Genomic DNA, 17,242 nt, shown 5'->3' on the forward strand with positions numbered 1-17,242 from the left:
AATATCCTTTTTAATTAAAGATACAAATTAGCACAAGTCTAATCACGCCAGTGTCGTATCTTTTTGCCTTTTCATACTGTTCATGGGGTTCAAGAAGATACAACCAGTCCATCCTAAAGGAAATCAGTCCTGAATATTCACTGGAAGGACTGATGCTGAAACTCCATATTTTGGCCACTGGATGCGAAGAGCTAACTCATTGGAAAAGACCCTGATGCTGGGAAAGACTGAAGGCAGGAGGAGAAGGGAATGACAGAAGATGAGATGGTTGCATGGCACCACCGACTCAATGGACATGAGTTTGAGCAAGCTCCGGGAGACAGTGAAGGACAGGAAAGCCTGGTGTGCTGCAGTCCAAGGGGTTGCAAAGAGTCAGAAACGACTGAGTGACTGAACTGAACTGAATCACACCAGAGTGTGTAAAAAATACATATTCAAGAAAAGCAAAACTTTCAGTGAAAATCAGTATAAGATTCTGATCCTATTATTCCATTTTCCCAAGTGATTTCAGATGAGGCCTAAAAATTATATGTGTCAAACAAGCTTTACTAGAAATTTCACCACCTAAAACAGCTGAAAAGGGTTTTGTGGCTTAACAAATTTAATATGTACAAAGAACCCTATTTAAAAGCTTGTAATCCTAAGGCCAACACCCAAATTATGAGCCCTATTATAGTCTAAGGAAATTCACTTCACACTGTCACAGCAACGAAAACCATGACTGAATACGTTCACTCTGCACCCCCTCGGGCCCCACGACCCTGCAGAAGGCACCGCAGGGTACAGGGACAGAGCTAATAACCCATTTTCATTAAAAACACACCAACTGCAACAATCCAATTTAAAAACGACCACCCCTAGTAGGAATACCAGTTCTGTGGTTTCAGTGACAAATATGGTTTGTGTGCTTGGATACGAAAGGCACATGAAGTATGACAAGCGATCAATTTCAGAGACTTAAAGATAGGAGGGTTTGCCCCTTCATTTAGCAGATTCTCTCCTAGGTGTTAGCCAGCGGTTAGGTGCTGGGGGAATCCATTGACTGAGACTCAGACAGGTAGGTGGGCACCCTGAGGAAGGTGACTTTAAACACAGGAGTAAGCACCGGAGCCGGCAGGACTGCCCTGGTCCCTGCAGGGCAGGACAGACAGAGCTGGGTCAGGGCCTTGAGGGGGAAGAGACAAGAGTTCCTGCAAATGGAAAGGGGCCGCGTGCATGAGAGGAAGCAAGGAGGGTGGGGGGGTAAAGTGTGCAGAGGAAAGCGGCATCACAAAAGGCCTCTGTGCCAGGCTCAGAAGGCAAGGGGTCCCCAAAAGGCCGCTTGTAAGAGCAATAGCAGGCAAGGACGCACCCAAGTTTTAGATACATGACTTGGGTAGGGACGTGGAGAACAGGCTAGGGTAGCTATAAAACCGAGGCAGGAGATGGTGTGAAAAAGATCCAGCCAGACATAGTGACCCCCTGGGGACAAGGAGCAGACAGGAGGCGAGGGAAACCCTGATTCTGGCTTATAGATGCATGCACACGGCGCGGGGCAGCGGAGGGGGTGGGCTCTGGGGGCGGAGGCGTGCTCCCCCAGGACGCACAGTGCCACCCGGGGCAGGAGGTTCAAGTCCCTCTCCATGAAAACCCAGGAGAGGAGGCAGAGGCAAGCTCAGCTTAAAAATGCACGACCCTATCAGCAGGTAAGGAACTCCAGGCTTGAAAACAAAGAAGAGTGGAAAGTAGTTCCGTTCCCCGTGGGGGCTCTGAGGCCCAGTCAATGCCAAAAGGAAGCTTCCCTGAAGATTAAGCCGTTACTGTCTGCAATTACATCTTTCAGAATGTTGCTGAAAGGTTAACGATATCTTCTTCATGTTCTGACTCAGGATCGGCCTCTAACTGATGGAGACGGTTTCAGGAGCACACATGTTGCCGCTGCTACCAGACAAAAGTACATTAAAAACAACCACCACCTTCCCTGGACACCCCAGAGCCAGTCAGTATGCAGGAGTTTGACATAACCATTTTAAAAGCGGAAATAACATACTATTTCTACTTTGCCAACGCTTAAATTTTTCGCATTCTAACAAACTGACCCCAAAAAGGCTTTTCAGAGATGCTTCCAGAGAGCAGCCAGTTCTAAGGGCTGAAGCTAGCCAGCTCCCCTTTTTCTCCCGCCACTGAATCCCCAACAGCAATCCTTCTCAGCAGAGGAGCAGATTACTGCTGATATCTGAGAACACCCAGGAGAAAAATGGGGATGGAGAAGAGCGAGGGGAGAAAGTTTTTCAAATATTGCTTTTCTGGCTTTCAACCAAGTACAATTACATAGCATTCACAGAAGATGAAGTCAAGATAATATAAACAAAATCTTCAATGAGGCCAATTACCCTAAAAGCTTTCCCAAACTCTGTCTGAAATCACAGGCAAGCTGCTCTAGAAACCCCACGGCCCAGAACCTACAGTAGTCGGCGAGGACCCCGCCCTGGCTAGTCGGGAGGGAAGCACAGAGCCCCCTTCTCGGTCTGCACTCTCTCCAGCGCCAGAGGGCAAGGCCACCGCCACTTTTCCGAGAACGTACTGAGACTGTTTTGTGGTCAAATCGATTGCCCAAGTGAGCAGCTGTTCCTCTACACAGGCTCTCTCAGAGACAGAGCATTCATTCTGTGGAATTCACATGTGCTGCCTCCACTGACTTCCAGTTCACCTCGATGTCATTAACGCTGGCACAGCAGGGTAGTAATCAAATCGAAAATCACAAAACTGTCTGCAAACTGTGTAAGGACATACTAACGACTTTATAAATAAGGTTAAGAATAAAGGGTGTTAAAATAGCAGAGCAGGGCTTCCCCGGTGGCTCAGTGGTAAAGGATCTGCCTGCCGATGCAGGAGACGCAGGTTCGATCCCTGATCTGGAAAGATCCCACATGCCACAGAGCAACTAAGCCCGTGCACCACAATCACTAAGCCTGTGCTCTAGAGAGCCCAGGAGCCACAAATATTGAGCTCGCGTTCTGCAACTGCTGAAGCCTGAGCACCCTAGGACCCATGCTCCACAGCAAGAGCAGCCGCCACAATGCAACGGGAGGGTCGCCCCCAGTCACTGCAGCTACAGAAATGCCCGAGCGGCAATGAAGACCCGGCACAGCCAAAAAAAATAAAAAGTCAAAATAGCAACACCACTCTTCTACTGGACTATCATCCAAAGTATGAAATAAACATCCATGACATAAATAAATGACTGACCAAATCAATAAGAGAGAACAGACATAGCTCCCATATGGAAGAATTCTAAACAATTTATGCAAGTGGAGCTTATTCTACTTAATGACTTGCCTCCAAAGAGGGCAGTATGGAAAGAGGTAAGCGAAGAAGTTTCCAGTCGACAGAGCTGACAAACAGTAACTCAGCCAGGTGGTCAAGGTCAGCACTGAAGGGGTGTCACATTGACAGCCAACACCCTTGCCATATGACAAGAACAGCCATTTGTAACTGAGGTCTTCCTCCCCCATAACCTCAATCTAACCACGAGGAAAAACCTCAGACAACCCCAAACTGAAGGATGAACTCCTTAAAACTGTCATGGTTTCGAAAACAAGGGAACTCTGACCGACTGTCACAACAAAAAGGACCTTAGGACACGACAACTAAAAGTCATGTGGGTTCCTGGATAGGATCCTAGGACAGAGAACGTTAGGGGAAAACCAGGGAAATCTGAATCAAGCGTGGAGTTTAGTTCACAGTAACATACCCACATTGGTTTCTGAGTTGTGATCAATGGACCACAGTCACATAAGGGATTACCACTGGGGTAAACGGCGCCAAGGGTAGACAGGGAACTCTCTGTACCATCTTTACAACTTTCCCATAAACCTACATCTATTCTAAAGCAAAAGGCTTAATTTAAAAGTAGCAAGAGGGACTTCTCTGGCAGTTCAGTGGTTAAGACTCCGTGCTTCCATGGCATGGGGACACAGGTTCCATCTCTGCTTGGGGAACTAAGATCCCTCATACTGCATGATGCAGCCAAAAAAAACTTTTTTAATTAAAAAAAAAAAAGGAGCAAGAGAATCTACGAGCTTTGAAAGTACTAAAAATCTTCATTTTAAAAAAAGTTCCAACTGCACAGCAGAAGGTAAACGAACAGTAAGTACTTAGGTGACTGACCCATCACAGGATGTTAGACTTACAGAGAACTCATGGCGAAAACTCCAGAAGCAACATTTTCAGAAAATGGACAGAGAGAAGGTTTTCTGGTTGCAGCATCCAACCTTCATCATGATCTTGCCTTTACAAAACACTCAACAACATCAACAACAGAAAAACCGAAGAGGCTTAGAAGTCCAGCTAAAAGGAAAGCAACTAGGGATGAAGTAACAGCAAAACGCTGGAATACTGGTCCTTGAGAAGATTAAAACATACAGATCAGGGTTGAGCCAACAGGGAATCATGATGAAGGAGTTCTGAAATCAGCTCGGCAGTGGCAGCCGGTGTTTTTTCAATGAAAGAGACTGAAGCAAGCTCTGTGGTGCCGAGCGCCGCGCGGTGTGTGAATGCACTCAACGCCACGGAAGCGCACGCTGCAGACTGGCTGAAGTGGTGGGGGTTCCACGGATTTTGCCACAATTTTTTTAAATGGAGAATAAAACAGAGTACACCACAGGTAGCACAGGTTAAGTGCTATTTTACAAATAAATAAGCAGGAGCACATAGGTAGACACCCCCGTTAACTGCCTGTGGGTAGTAAGCAATCACAGTGCAAAAGGCCTCTCACTAAGCTGCTGTCCGTGAGTCTGAAAGCCACTAACTCAACGCCCCCTACATCTGCACACCAAGTATCCACGTCAAAAGAGGAAGAAGGCAAAATCGACTCCATATCTTTAAGTATAGCAGGAAACTGGTGAGAAGAAACTAGTTCTTATTAATAAGAAAGAAGCATCTGTGAAAGCAGAAATCCAGGGCAAAGGCACAAAGCACAAGGACCCTGAAGACGCAGCCTGGCCTCCCGAGCTCACACTCACCCCCTAGCTCCCAGCAGCTCACACCCACTCCCGAGCTCACACTGCCTCCTGTCTCATCAAGTCTGAGATTCCTAGGAGGCAGCCAAGCAGAGTTCCCGCCTGCCCTGCGCTAACCTTTCCCATCCCATCATCGCTGCTCCAGGCTTCTCTCCATCTCCACAACCGAGTCAACCCAAGTGCACCGCAGAACTGTCCATGCCCTCAGTCCCCACCGCACCCAGCCAAGCTGGAACCACCATCAGCACTCAGCTGTTCTTGCTCCCAGACCCTCAAACCAGACTGTGACAAACTTCAAGCTTTGACCCATACATTTAAGTAATCTCAAACATCTAAAATGTTGTATATACTGTGAATCTAAATGTTTGCAAAAAATGTAATTTCTGACATATTGTAAATACTGGCAATTTTAATCAGACTCACACTTCTAAAATTATATTCAAAGGAATCTAAATACCACTGCAATAACTTTCATCATCATCAAAATACACAGATGGACTTTCCTGTATTGCTGGATATTCTCTCAAAAGGATTTTAACCTAAAATAGCTTTATGTTCAAAGCCTCTTTTAACAAAACTATTGGCTCAAATTGAGGTTTCAGGATTTTTTAAAATCTCTTATGACTATAGGATCTAAGTGTTCATTTTTTTCTTCTGAATTATCATTATAATTTTATTAGCACACAACTGATCAAACCAAAAAATTTTACAAATTTTCATAGGTAATTGAACATAATTTTACTGAAACTGCATCCTTTAATGAGATGAATAAACTGTCTTTTCCCTCCTAATTGATTTATGTGAATATTACTGTTAGAATGAGACAAGTTTAATTAGCATCAATTTGTTCTTATTTTTCTTGTCCTTTTTTTTTAATGCAAGCACTGAGAAAGTTTGTTCATATAGATGTGAATGGAAGAACAACCTTTGTTACGGCACTGTCCCTCCATGCTCTAAACTCCCTCAGCATTTTAGCCAAAAGTCATTAAAAATAACTTTTAGGAGAAAATATTTGCAAACAAAGCACCTGACAAGGGATTAATCTCCAAAATATACAAACAGCTCATGCAGCTCAAAACTGAAAAAACAAAAACCCCAATCAAAATACGGGTGAAAGGTCTAAACAGACAGTTCTCCAGAGCACACATACAGATGGCCAACAAGCACTTGAAAATATGCTCAATATCACTAACTATTAGAGAAATGCAAATCAAAGTTATAATGAGGCATCACCTCATACTGGTCAGAATGGCCATCATCAAAAAAATCTACAAACAATAAATGCTAGAGAGGGTGTGGAGAAAAGGAAACTCTCTTACACTGTTGGTGGGAATGTAAATTGGTACAGTCATTGTAGAGAACACTAACAGTTTTAGTTTTTAAAAACTAAAAATAGAACTACCATATGACTCAGCAATCCCACTCCTGGGCATACATCCAGAGAAAACCATAATTCAGAAAGATACATGCACCCCAATATCCACTGCAGTGCTATTTACAATAGGACATGGAAGCAGCCTGAATGTCCATCAACAGAAGAACGGACACAGAAGGCGTGGTGCACACACGTACCATGGAATATTACTCAGCCACAGAAAGGCATGACCCTGTGCAACCTGCAGACAGGAGGATGGACACAGAGACTGTCATACAGAGCAAAGGAGTCAGAAAGAGAAAACACTGTACAGTCTGGCTAATGTGGAAGCTAGAAAAACGATACAGATGCGCTTATCCGCAAAGCAGACACAGAGACACAGACACGCAGATCGTACGGATACCAGGGAAAGAAGGGGGAGTGGGAAGAACTGGGAGATTAGGGTTGACATATATATACTACTGTGCATACAATGTGGAGGAGGGCACGGCAGCCCACTCCAGTATTCCTGCCTACAGAATCCCATGGACAGAGGAGCCCAGCGGGCTACAGTCCACAGTGCCCAGAGTTGGATACAACTGAAGTGACTTAGCACGCACGCGTGCATGTATCAAACCGGTAACTAATGAGGACCAAACTCGGAGCACAGGGAACTCTTCTCACTCTGTGGTGACCGACCCGGGAAGGATATCCAAAAATGGGCATGTAGGTATATGCTTAGCTGAGTCACTCTGCTACACAGAACACTGTGCAGCAATGTTCTCTACAGCGTTCTAACACAACATTATAAAGCAACTAGACTCCAGTAAAAAGTAATAAAAACTTTTGAGAGTCTAAACAACTGCCAATTTGATTGGATCCTCCTTCAATTTTATAGAAAGTAAAGACGGGAAAACCACTAGAGTTACCAATGACCCTGTGATCCAATCAGAGTTAAATCATTCTCTCCTAACCAGTAACAGTATTTTAAACTGTCCCTTTGCCCAAGGTGAAGCACAAAGGAAGATGAGGCCCCTGTCAAAGGCATGCCTTTCTTCGGCAAAGCAGAGGAGGGAGATTGTGAGAGAAGAGGTGGGAAACGGTGACTTGCGATCTCAGATCAGTTTCCGGACAGTACATGGATGCTTAGAGTACTGAGGTCCTTCCAAGGCACTGGATATCCCAGTTTGACAACAATGAACCAAGCGAGCCCTGGGACCAAGGCATTCTCTTAAAAAACGGAGTTTCCATCCTCTGATTTGCCGGCCACTTTTAACCACTCACCCCACACTGAGAAAAATAAAGCTGCATCTTGTCCCTGTGGTCTCCTCTGAGGTCCCGCCTCACCCCTTATCCTACAGAACCGCACTGGCCGCCTCCAGGGCCTCCCACCGCGGGCCCTGGCGCCCTCCCTTCCTTCCGCCCAGCACGTGGCTGCTCCCACGCATTCCCACGCTTCAGCTCCAGCGTCACCTCCAACCACCTGGCCCCGTGACCCACCTCACCCATCTCTCCCACAGCAGTCGAATTAGTGATAGTTCTTATTATCAACAGCACTATTTTGCTTTATTTCCAGTAATGTCTGACTTCCCTACTGCACACAAGCAGGTCTCAGTCAAAGTGTTATGTTCGGCTCCCAGCACCGTGATGGCCAACAGGTGTGTGTCGACAGCACGGAGCGTGCACAGCACGGAGCGTGCAACGCCGTCACAGGAGCGTGAAGTTGGGACGGGGCAGGGTGTCTCCAGAGCTTTCCGTGCAACTTCATTTGAAACCGAAACCGTACTATGAGAGAGTCCAGATACCCCAAATGCCAAAAAGAAAGGTCTATCACAGGTATTATTAAATACATAAACACATATTCCAAGGTGTTCGGCAGCATCCAAAGCAGGCAGGGAGATTTACCGAGACTCGCTGCCATCCTTTCCTTACCTCTGTTCTGGAGACTGCTCCTCTGTGTCGTCTTCAGAATCACCCTATTGAGAAAGAATATGCTTTAACAGCTGTTTCAGAGAAACACTCCATCTCCCCCCCGAAAATAAAAACTTCTTCAAATCCCACAAGGGTGATGAACTTGTCTAAAACAGTGCCTGCCACACAGCACACACTCAATAAATACTTACTGGAAGAAAGAGTGGGACTGAAACGGCGCCACTGACAGCCAGACCCTGCAGATGTGCACCGCAAGCAGACAGTCTACCTGTTTAAAACTGCCACCAAAGCACGGTCTCAAAGCTGGCAGGCCACCACTCTTCTCTCCAAGAGCCTTTTTCTGATGTTCAAGTTTAATCGCACGAGACAAAGGTCAATGACAATTAAAATCCCCAAATACAGAAGCTTGTACGGAATAGCTCAGGATCCCCTATATGAACGCCCGAGAGATGCCGACTCCAACATAAGAAGCTGGCCATGCTGTAAATGGCAGAAACGTCGCACTCCGATCCACTTCCAGAATCTCCGCGGCCTACCATGCCACGCTGTGGCCAGGAGACACGCACCAAGAGGCTAAAAAGAGAAGGCACTCACAACAGGAGCAAAGGGCAGACCCAGTTCAACGCTGCGTGGGTGCGTGCGGGCACTCATGCCCTTGGTTTCTGTCCTCTCCCGAAGCCGCACCATGGGCGGCTTTCTACCCAGCCCTCCTCCTCCTCCGCACCACACCCGCAGGCCCCCGCTCTCCCGGTCGCCCTGCCTCCTGAGCCCAGACCTCCATGCACTAACGCCCTCTGACCGTTAACCTGCTCCTGGAGCCACAGGGCCCAAATCCCTGTCTGAAGCCCCAACCTCTCACTTAAACACGTTTAGATCAATGCCCACCTTCCTATGAAAGCTGAGGCTCAAACAAGCTAGGTCAGACCCCACAGGACGGGCAAGACCAGTTAACTTAGCTGCAGCCCCACCACCACACAGCTCCAGGGTCTACACACCATCTCCCCGGAAACAGCCACACCAGACTCGCAACGTCAGGGGTGCCTGCCAAGGGCCCACTCGTGTCCAGGAGGCCATCACAGCCCCTGACCCCTGGGCAAACCTGCCACCCCCAAGCAGAGGATCTTTCCCCTCAGCAGACCTGTCCTCCACCCCTTCTGCCTGCAAATGAGCCCGAGCCATCAGCACCCAGGCCTACATGACCACTGCAACAGGCTTTCCAGGCTATGGAAGGCTGCTGCCTTTCCGGAACGTGAAGAAAAGGAAACCCTCCTCTACCGCTGGTGGGAATGGGCGTTACAGAGAGTATTACAGAGGTTTCTCAAAAAACTAAAGACAGAACTCCCATATACCCAGCAGTTCCACTCTTGAGTATACATCCGAGAAAAACAAAAACACTGATTTGAAAAAGATACATGCACCCCAGTGTTCACAGCACCTCTCTTCCCAAGAGCTAAGATATGGACACAGCCCAAATGCCCATCAACAGATGAACGGATGAAGATGTGATCACACACACACACACACACACACACACACACACACACACAGACAAATGGAATACTACTCAGCCATAAAAAATGAAAATAAGACAGAGAAAGACAAATACTGTATGATATCACTTGCGTGTGGAATCTAAAAAAAATCACAACTAGGGAAAAAAAAAAAAACACGCTGATATAGAGAAGAAACTAGGAGTCGGCGCCGGAGAGGGACAAGATGGGGGCAGAAGAGTCACTTCAATTTATCTAATACTGACATTAGTTATACCTTAATTAAAAAAATGTAAAGATTGCCACTGAGTCTGTATACAAAATCAGACAGAAGGAGAAAAGATATCTGTGTTAACACATATACGTGGGATCTAAAACAATGGTGTAGATGAGCCAAATAAGCAGAGCAGCAACAGAGATCCAGACATAGAGAATAGACGTGTGGCCGTGTTGGGGAGGGCGGGGGAAGGAATGGGAAATCAGGGCTGAGCAATATGCATACTACCATGTGTAAATCCAATTGCTAGTGGGAAGCTGCTGGAGACACAGGAAGCTCAGCTTGGTACTCTGAGATGACCTAGAGAGGTGGGAGGGTGGGCGGCTCAAGAGGGAAGGGATGCATGAATACATATAGCTGATTCTTCACCACTGCAGACACGGGTTCAATCCCTGGATCAAGAAGACCCCCTGGAATAGGAAATGGCAACTGGCTCCAGGGGAGGCTGGTGGGCTACAGTCCATGCAGTTGCAGACAGTCAGACATGACTGAGCAACTCAGTATGAACACACACTCACACACACACAGCTGATTCACTTCATTGTACAGCAGAAACTAACACAGTATTGTAAAGCAGTTATACTCCAATAAAAAAATAATAATAAAATTTTAACAAATAAACAAGACTGCTGCATTCAACCCATCCTGTGTGTCAGTCACTGTGTGGCCCACCTTCCTCAACATCAGTCATTACTTACAGGCCCTGCAGTCAAGGTCACCACGTTAATCTCTGCTCAAGAACCTGGCTCCAAGCTCCTGAACTGGGAACTGAGCAACCGACACTTGCCTTTGACACACTCACCGCAATCTCTACAGCCACACTTCAGCAGGGCTCTGGCTCCCATTCAAAACACAAACATAAAACATGCCCCCCTGTGACAGTGTGTTAATGCAGGGCTCTAAGTGGACCACTGCAAAGAAATAGAAGAAAACAACAGAATGGGAAAGACCAGAGATCTCAGGAAAATTAGAGATATGAACAGAATATTTCAGGCAAAGATGGGCCCAATAAAGGACAGAAACAGCAGAAGAGATTAAGAAGAGGTGACAAGAATACACAGAACTATACAAAAAAAGTCTTATGATATAGATAATCAAAATGGTGTGGTCACTCACCCAGAGCCAGAGTATGAAGTCAAGTGGGCCTTAGGAAGCATCACTACAAACAAAGTTACTGGAGGTGATGGAATTCCAGCTGAGTTATTTAAAATCCTGTAAGATGATGCTGTGAAAGTGCTGCCCTCAATATGCCAGCAAATTTGGACAACTCAGCAGTGGCCACAGGACTGGAAAAGGTCAGTTTTCACTTCAATCTCAAAGAAAGGCAATGCCAAAGAATGCTCAAACGACCGCATAATTGCACTCATCTCACACACTAGCATAGAGAAGGCAATGGCACCCCACTCCAGTCCTCTTGCCTGGAAACTCCCATGGACGGAGGAGCCTGGTGGGCTGCAGCCCATGGGGTCGCTAAGAATCGGACATGACTGAGCAACTTCACTTTCACTTTTCACTTTCATGCACTAGAGAAGGAAATGGCAACCCACTCCAGTGTTCTTGCCTGGAGAACTCCACAGACGGGGGAGCCTGGTAGGCTGCCGTCTATGGGGTCGCACAGAGTTGGACACGACTGAAGTGACTTAGCAGCAGCAGCAGCAGCAGCAGCAGCAGCAGCAGCAGCAGCACACGCTAGCAAAGTAATGCTCAAATTCTCCAAGCCAGGCTTCAACAGTACGTCAACTGAGAACTTCCAGATGTTAAAGATGGATTTAGAAAAGGCAGAGGAACCAGAGATCAAATTGCCAACATCCACTGGATCACAGAAAAAGACAGACAGTTCTTGCTTTTTGTTAGTTTCCTACTTTATTGACTACATCAAAGCCTTTGACTGTGTGGATCACAACAGACTATGGAAAATTCTTCAAGAGATGGGAATACCAGGCCACCTGATCTGCCTCCTGAGAAATTTGTATGCAGGTCAAGTAGCAACAGTTAGAACTGGACATGGAACAGAGTGGTTCCAAATCAGGAAAGGAGTACCTTAAGGCTGCATATTGTCATCCTGTTTATTTAACTTATATGCAGAGTACATCACGCAAAATACGGACTGGATGAAGCATAAGCCAGAATCAAGATTGCCGGGAGAAATATCAATAACCTCAGATATGCAGATGATACCATCCTTAGAGCAGAAAGTGAAGAACTAAAGAGTGTCTTGATTTCTGAAAGTAAAAAGAGGAGAGTCAAAAAGTTGGCTTAAAACCCAGCATTCAGAAAATTAAGATCATGGCATCCAGTCCCATTACTGCATGGCAAACAGATAGGGAAACAATGACAGACTATTTTGGGGGGCTCCAAAATCACTGCCGATGGTGACAGCAGCCATGAAATTAAAGGACGCTTACTCCTTGGAAGAAAAGTTATGATCAACCTAGACAACGTATTAAAAAGCAGAGACACCACTTTGCCAACAAAGGTCCATCCAGTCGCAAAGCTATGGTTTTTCTAGTATTCATGTATGGATGTGAGAGCTGGACTATAAAAAAAGTTGAGCACCGAAGAATAGATGCTTTTGAACTGTTTTGTTGGAGAAGGCTCTTGAGAGTCCCTTGGACTGCAAGGAGATCCAACCAGTCCATCCTAAAGGAGATCAGTCCTGAAATATTTATTGGAAGGACTGATGCTGAAGATGAAACTCCAGTACTTTGGCCACCTAATGAGAAGAACTGACTCACTAGAAAAGACCCTGATGCTGGGAAAGATTGAAGGTGGGAGGAGAAAGGGACAACGGAGGATGAAATGGTTGGATGGCTCACCGACTCGATGGACATAAGTTTGAGTAAGCTCCGGGAGTTGGTGATGGACAGGGAAGCCTGGCGTGCTGCAGTCCATGGGGTCGCAAAGAGCTTGACTGAGCAACTGAACTGAACTGACATGTCCATCCCAAGCTCCCTAACTATCCCTTCCCCTCATCCTACCCCCTGGCAAGCATAAGTTCATTCTCTAAGTCTGTAAATGCCTGTTTTGTAAAGCAGTTAATTTTATCATTTCTTTCTAGATTCCACATATAAAGCATATCACACGATATTTCTTCTCTAACTTCACTCAGTGACACCTTCTAGGTCCATCCATGCTGCTGCGCACAGCACTGTTTCATTCTTTTGGATGCTGAGTAACAGTACATTGCACACAGAGGGCACATCTTCCTGACGCATTCCCCGGCTGGTGGACACTGAGGCTGCGTCCATGTCTTGGCTATTGTAAACAGTGCTGCAAGGAACACGCATCCTTTCAGATCATGTTTTTCTCTTGATACTCACCCAGCAGTGGGACCGCAGAGTCATATGCCTACCCTGACCTCTTCAATTAAAACTGTAATTCCTACTGTCCAAACCTTCCTCCAGTCTGCCACCACATTTATCACTGATGCCCTTCTAACAGACTACATAACTTACAGTTTTTTCTATTTCTCATTTATCATCCATATGCCTCCATTAAACAGGCAGCTCAGTGCGGGCAGTGGTTTTCTTTCCTTGTTCTCTGTGACAGCCCCCGCACCTCAAACAGTGCTCAGCCCTCAGTATGTGGGTCATAAATGTCTGCAAGGCTAAGTACAGTCTGTTTCCTAAATACTAGTGAGTATTGCCCCATACCTGTCAGAAGGCTATTATCAAAAAAGGCAAAAGATCACAAAGGTTGGAGAAGATGTAGAGAAAAGGGAACCCTCAGGCACTGTTGGTGGGATGTTACATGGTGCAGCCACTATGGAAAACAATATGGAGGTTCCATAAAAAAATTAAAACCAGAACGACCATGTGATCCAGCAATTCCATGTCTGAGATTCATCCAAAGAAACTAAACCACTAACTTGAAAAGATATATATATATATATATATATACATACACACACACACACACACACACACAAATCTAAGTTCACGGAAGCATTATTCACAGTAGCCAACACAAACACGCAACCTAAGTGTCCACTGGCGGAGGGATGAAAAGCATGTGACATGTATACACACTGGAATATTACTCAGCCATATTCACAAAATGAAATCTTGCCATTGGTAACAACATGAACAGACTGTGAGGGCATTATGCAAGGTGAAATATGTCAAAGAAAGACCAAATTCCATATGATCTCACTTATTTGTGGAATCTTTAACAAAACAAAACAAAAAAAAACAGAACACCAAGTTCACAGATACAGGGACTAGACTGGTGGTTCCCAGGGGCAGGGGGATGGGGGTTGGGCAAAATGAATGAAGGCTGTCAAAAGGCATAGACTTCATTTACAAAATGAGTGATTTGTCACAAGGATATAACGTAGAGCCTGGTGACCACAGTAAATAATATTGTACAGCATATTTGAAACTGGCTGAGAGAGTAAATCTTAAAAGTTCTCATCACAAGAAAAAAAATTTTGTTACTAGGTATGGTAATAGATTTTAACTAGGCTTATTGAAGACTTCCCTGGTGGTTCAGCGGTTAGGACTCCAGGCTTCCAATACAGGGAGTGCGGGTTCAATCCCTAGTTGGTGAAGTAAGATCCATATGGCATGGACAAAAACTAAAAAAATAAATAAACGTTAACTAGAGTGTGGTAATCATTTGTCAGTAGCTCCAAATATAGAATCATTACGGTGTAAACCTAGAACTCATGGAACATTTTATGTCAATTATAGCTCAATAAAAATTTTTTCCAATTAAAAATGTTAATAGCAGTAGATATAACTATTTTTAAAAACTCAATTAAGCAAATTTTTAAAATTTGAAACTGAACATCCAATTATTTCTCTTAGACATGGGCACTTTATCAGCACCACAGTATTTTTCCGGTCAGACGGTGCTAAAACTCATACAGGAGCAAGGGGGCCAAAAGCCCGATCTCACGCTGAACATCTCCAGGGTTCAAATTCCACGACTGCTGCGTGCTTATCACCTTGGACAACTTACTTACCCGCTGTGGGGTCTCAATTTCCTCATCTGAAATCGGCTCTCAACACTTCATAGCTTCTGGAGTCTTAGCATGAGTTAACATCCAAGGGTGTTATAGAATGGGAAAGACTAGAGATCTCTTCAAGAAAATTATAGAGACACCAAGGGAACATTTCATGCAAAGATGGGCTTGATAAAGGACAGAAATGGTCTGGACCTAACAGAAGCAGAAGATATTAAGAAGAGGTGGCAAGAATACACGGAGAACTGTACAAAAAAGATCTTCACGACCCAGATAATCATGATGGTGTGATCACTCATCTAGAGCCAGACATCCTGGAATGTGAAGTCAAGTGGGCCTTAGTAAGCATCACTACAAACAAAGTGGTGATGGAGTTCCACTTGAGCTGTTTCAAATCCTAAAAGATGATGCTGTGAAAGTGCTGCCCTCAATATGCCAGCAAATTTGGAAAACTCAGCAGTGGCCACAGGACTGGAAAAGGTCAGTTTTCACTTCAATCCCAAAGAAAGGCAATGCCAAAGAATGTTCAAACTACCGCACAATTGCACTCATCTCACATGCTAGCAAAATAATGCTCAAAATTCTCCAAGCCAGGCTTCAACAGTACGTCAACTGTGAACTTCCAGACATTCAAGCTGGATTTAGAAAAGGCAGAGGAACCAGAAATCAAATTGCCAACATCCACTGGATCATCAAAAAATCAAGAGAGTTCCAGAAAAACATCTATTTCTGCTTTATTGACTATGCCAAAGCCTTTGACTGCATGGATCACAACAAACTGTGGAAAATTCTTAAGAGAGATGGAAACACCAGACCACCTGAACTGCCTCTTGAGAAATCTGTATGCAGATCAGGAAGCAACAGTTAGAACTGGACATGGAACAACGGAAGGGTTCCAAATAGGGAAAGGAGTGCGTCAAGGCTGTATATTGTCACCCTGCTTATTTAATTTATATGTAGAGTACATCGTGTGAAATGCCAGGCTGGATGAAGCACAAACTAGAACCAAGATGGCTGGGAAAAATATCAATGACCTCAGATATTCAGGTGATACCACCCTTATGGCAGAAAGTGAAGAAGAACTAAAGAGCTTCTTAATGAAAATAAACGAGGACAGTAAAAAAGCTGGCTTAAAACTCAACATTCAAAAACCTAAGATCATGGCATCCAGTTCCATCATGGCAAACAGATGGGGAAACAATAACAGACTTTATTTTCTTGGACTCCAAAATCACTGCAGATGGTGACTACAGCCATAAAATTAAAAGAGCTTGCCCCTTTGAAGAAAAGCTATGACAAACCTAGACGGTATATTAAAAAGCAGAGACATTACTTTGCCTACAAAGATCTGTCTAATCAAAGCTATGGTTTTTCCAGTGGTCATGTATGGATGTGAGAGTTGGACCATAAAGAAAGCTGAGCACAAAAGAACTGATGCTTTTGAACTGTGGTGTTGGAGAAGACTCAAGAGTTCCTTGGACTGCAAGGAGATCCAACCAGTCCATCCTAAAGGTATCAGTCCTGAATGTTCATTGGAAGGACTGACGCTGAAGCTGAAACTCCAGTACTTTGGCCACCTGATGCAAAGAGCTGACTCATTTGAAAAGACCCTGATGCTGGGAAAGAGTGAAGGCAGGAGGAGAAGGGGCCAACAGAGGATGAGATGGTTGGATGGCATCACTGACTCAATGGACATGAGTTTGAGCAAGCTCTGGGAGTTGGTGATGGACAGGGAGGCCTGGCGTGCTGCAATTCATGGGGTCACAAAGAGTCGGACACAACTGAGTGACTGAACTCAAGAACTCGAGGGTTTTTAAACAATGCCAGCAGTATTTATCCCACGTTAGTTAGTATTTTTTGATGTTAACAGTGGAATCTGATGCAACCAAAAATAAACCTCTATGACAAAAAGCTTTCCAAATACAAGGCGGTGCTTCCTGGCCTGGAATAAGAGGCTATTTCCTTAGTACCTGAGATACTCTGCCATTTCCTGTTTCACTTTCCACCGATTTCCGTTATCTACACGCTCAGGCTCAAGAGGGTAAAATAAACAAGCTGCGGGATTTTTAAAGGCAGAAACGTTTCTTATTCAACACTGTACTATCTGAACCCGGGTCAGCTGTTTGCTAGATGGAGCAACCAGGCCAGAAGAGCATGGCCTCCCCATCCCATCCCGTCCCATGCCATCCCATCCCTTCCCATGCCATCCCATGCCATCCCATC

The 17,242-nt window shown here is 45.2% G+C and overlaps 1 protein-coding gene across 1 annotated transcript in view; it reads right to left on the reverse strand.

The window, feature by feature from the left end:
- TMEM131L (transmembrane 131 like) overlaps positions 1-17,242 on the reverse strand; it is a 172,735-nt gene that overhangs the window by 150,495 nt on the left and 4,998 nt on the right. The window contains exon 3 of the mRNA XM_040251419.1: positions 8,287-8,330. Within this exon, the coding sequence (XP_040107353.1) occupies positions 8,287-8,330 (44 nt within the window). The remainder of the gene's footprint in view (positions 1-8,286; positions 8,331-17,242) is intronic.

Source organism: Oryx dammah, unplaced genomic scaffold, assembly GCF_014754425.2.
Source record: "Oryx dammah isolate SB20612 unplaced genomic scaffold, SCBI_Odam_1.1 HiC_scaffold_12, whole genome shotgun sequence".
NCBI classification, from domain to species: domain Eukaryota; kingdom Metazoa; phylum Chordata; class Mammalia; order Artiodactyla; family Bovidae; genus Oryx; species Oryx dammah.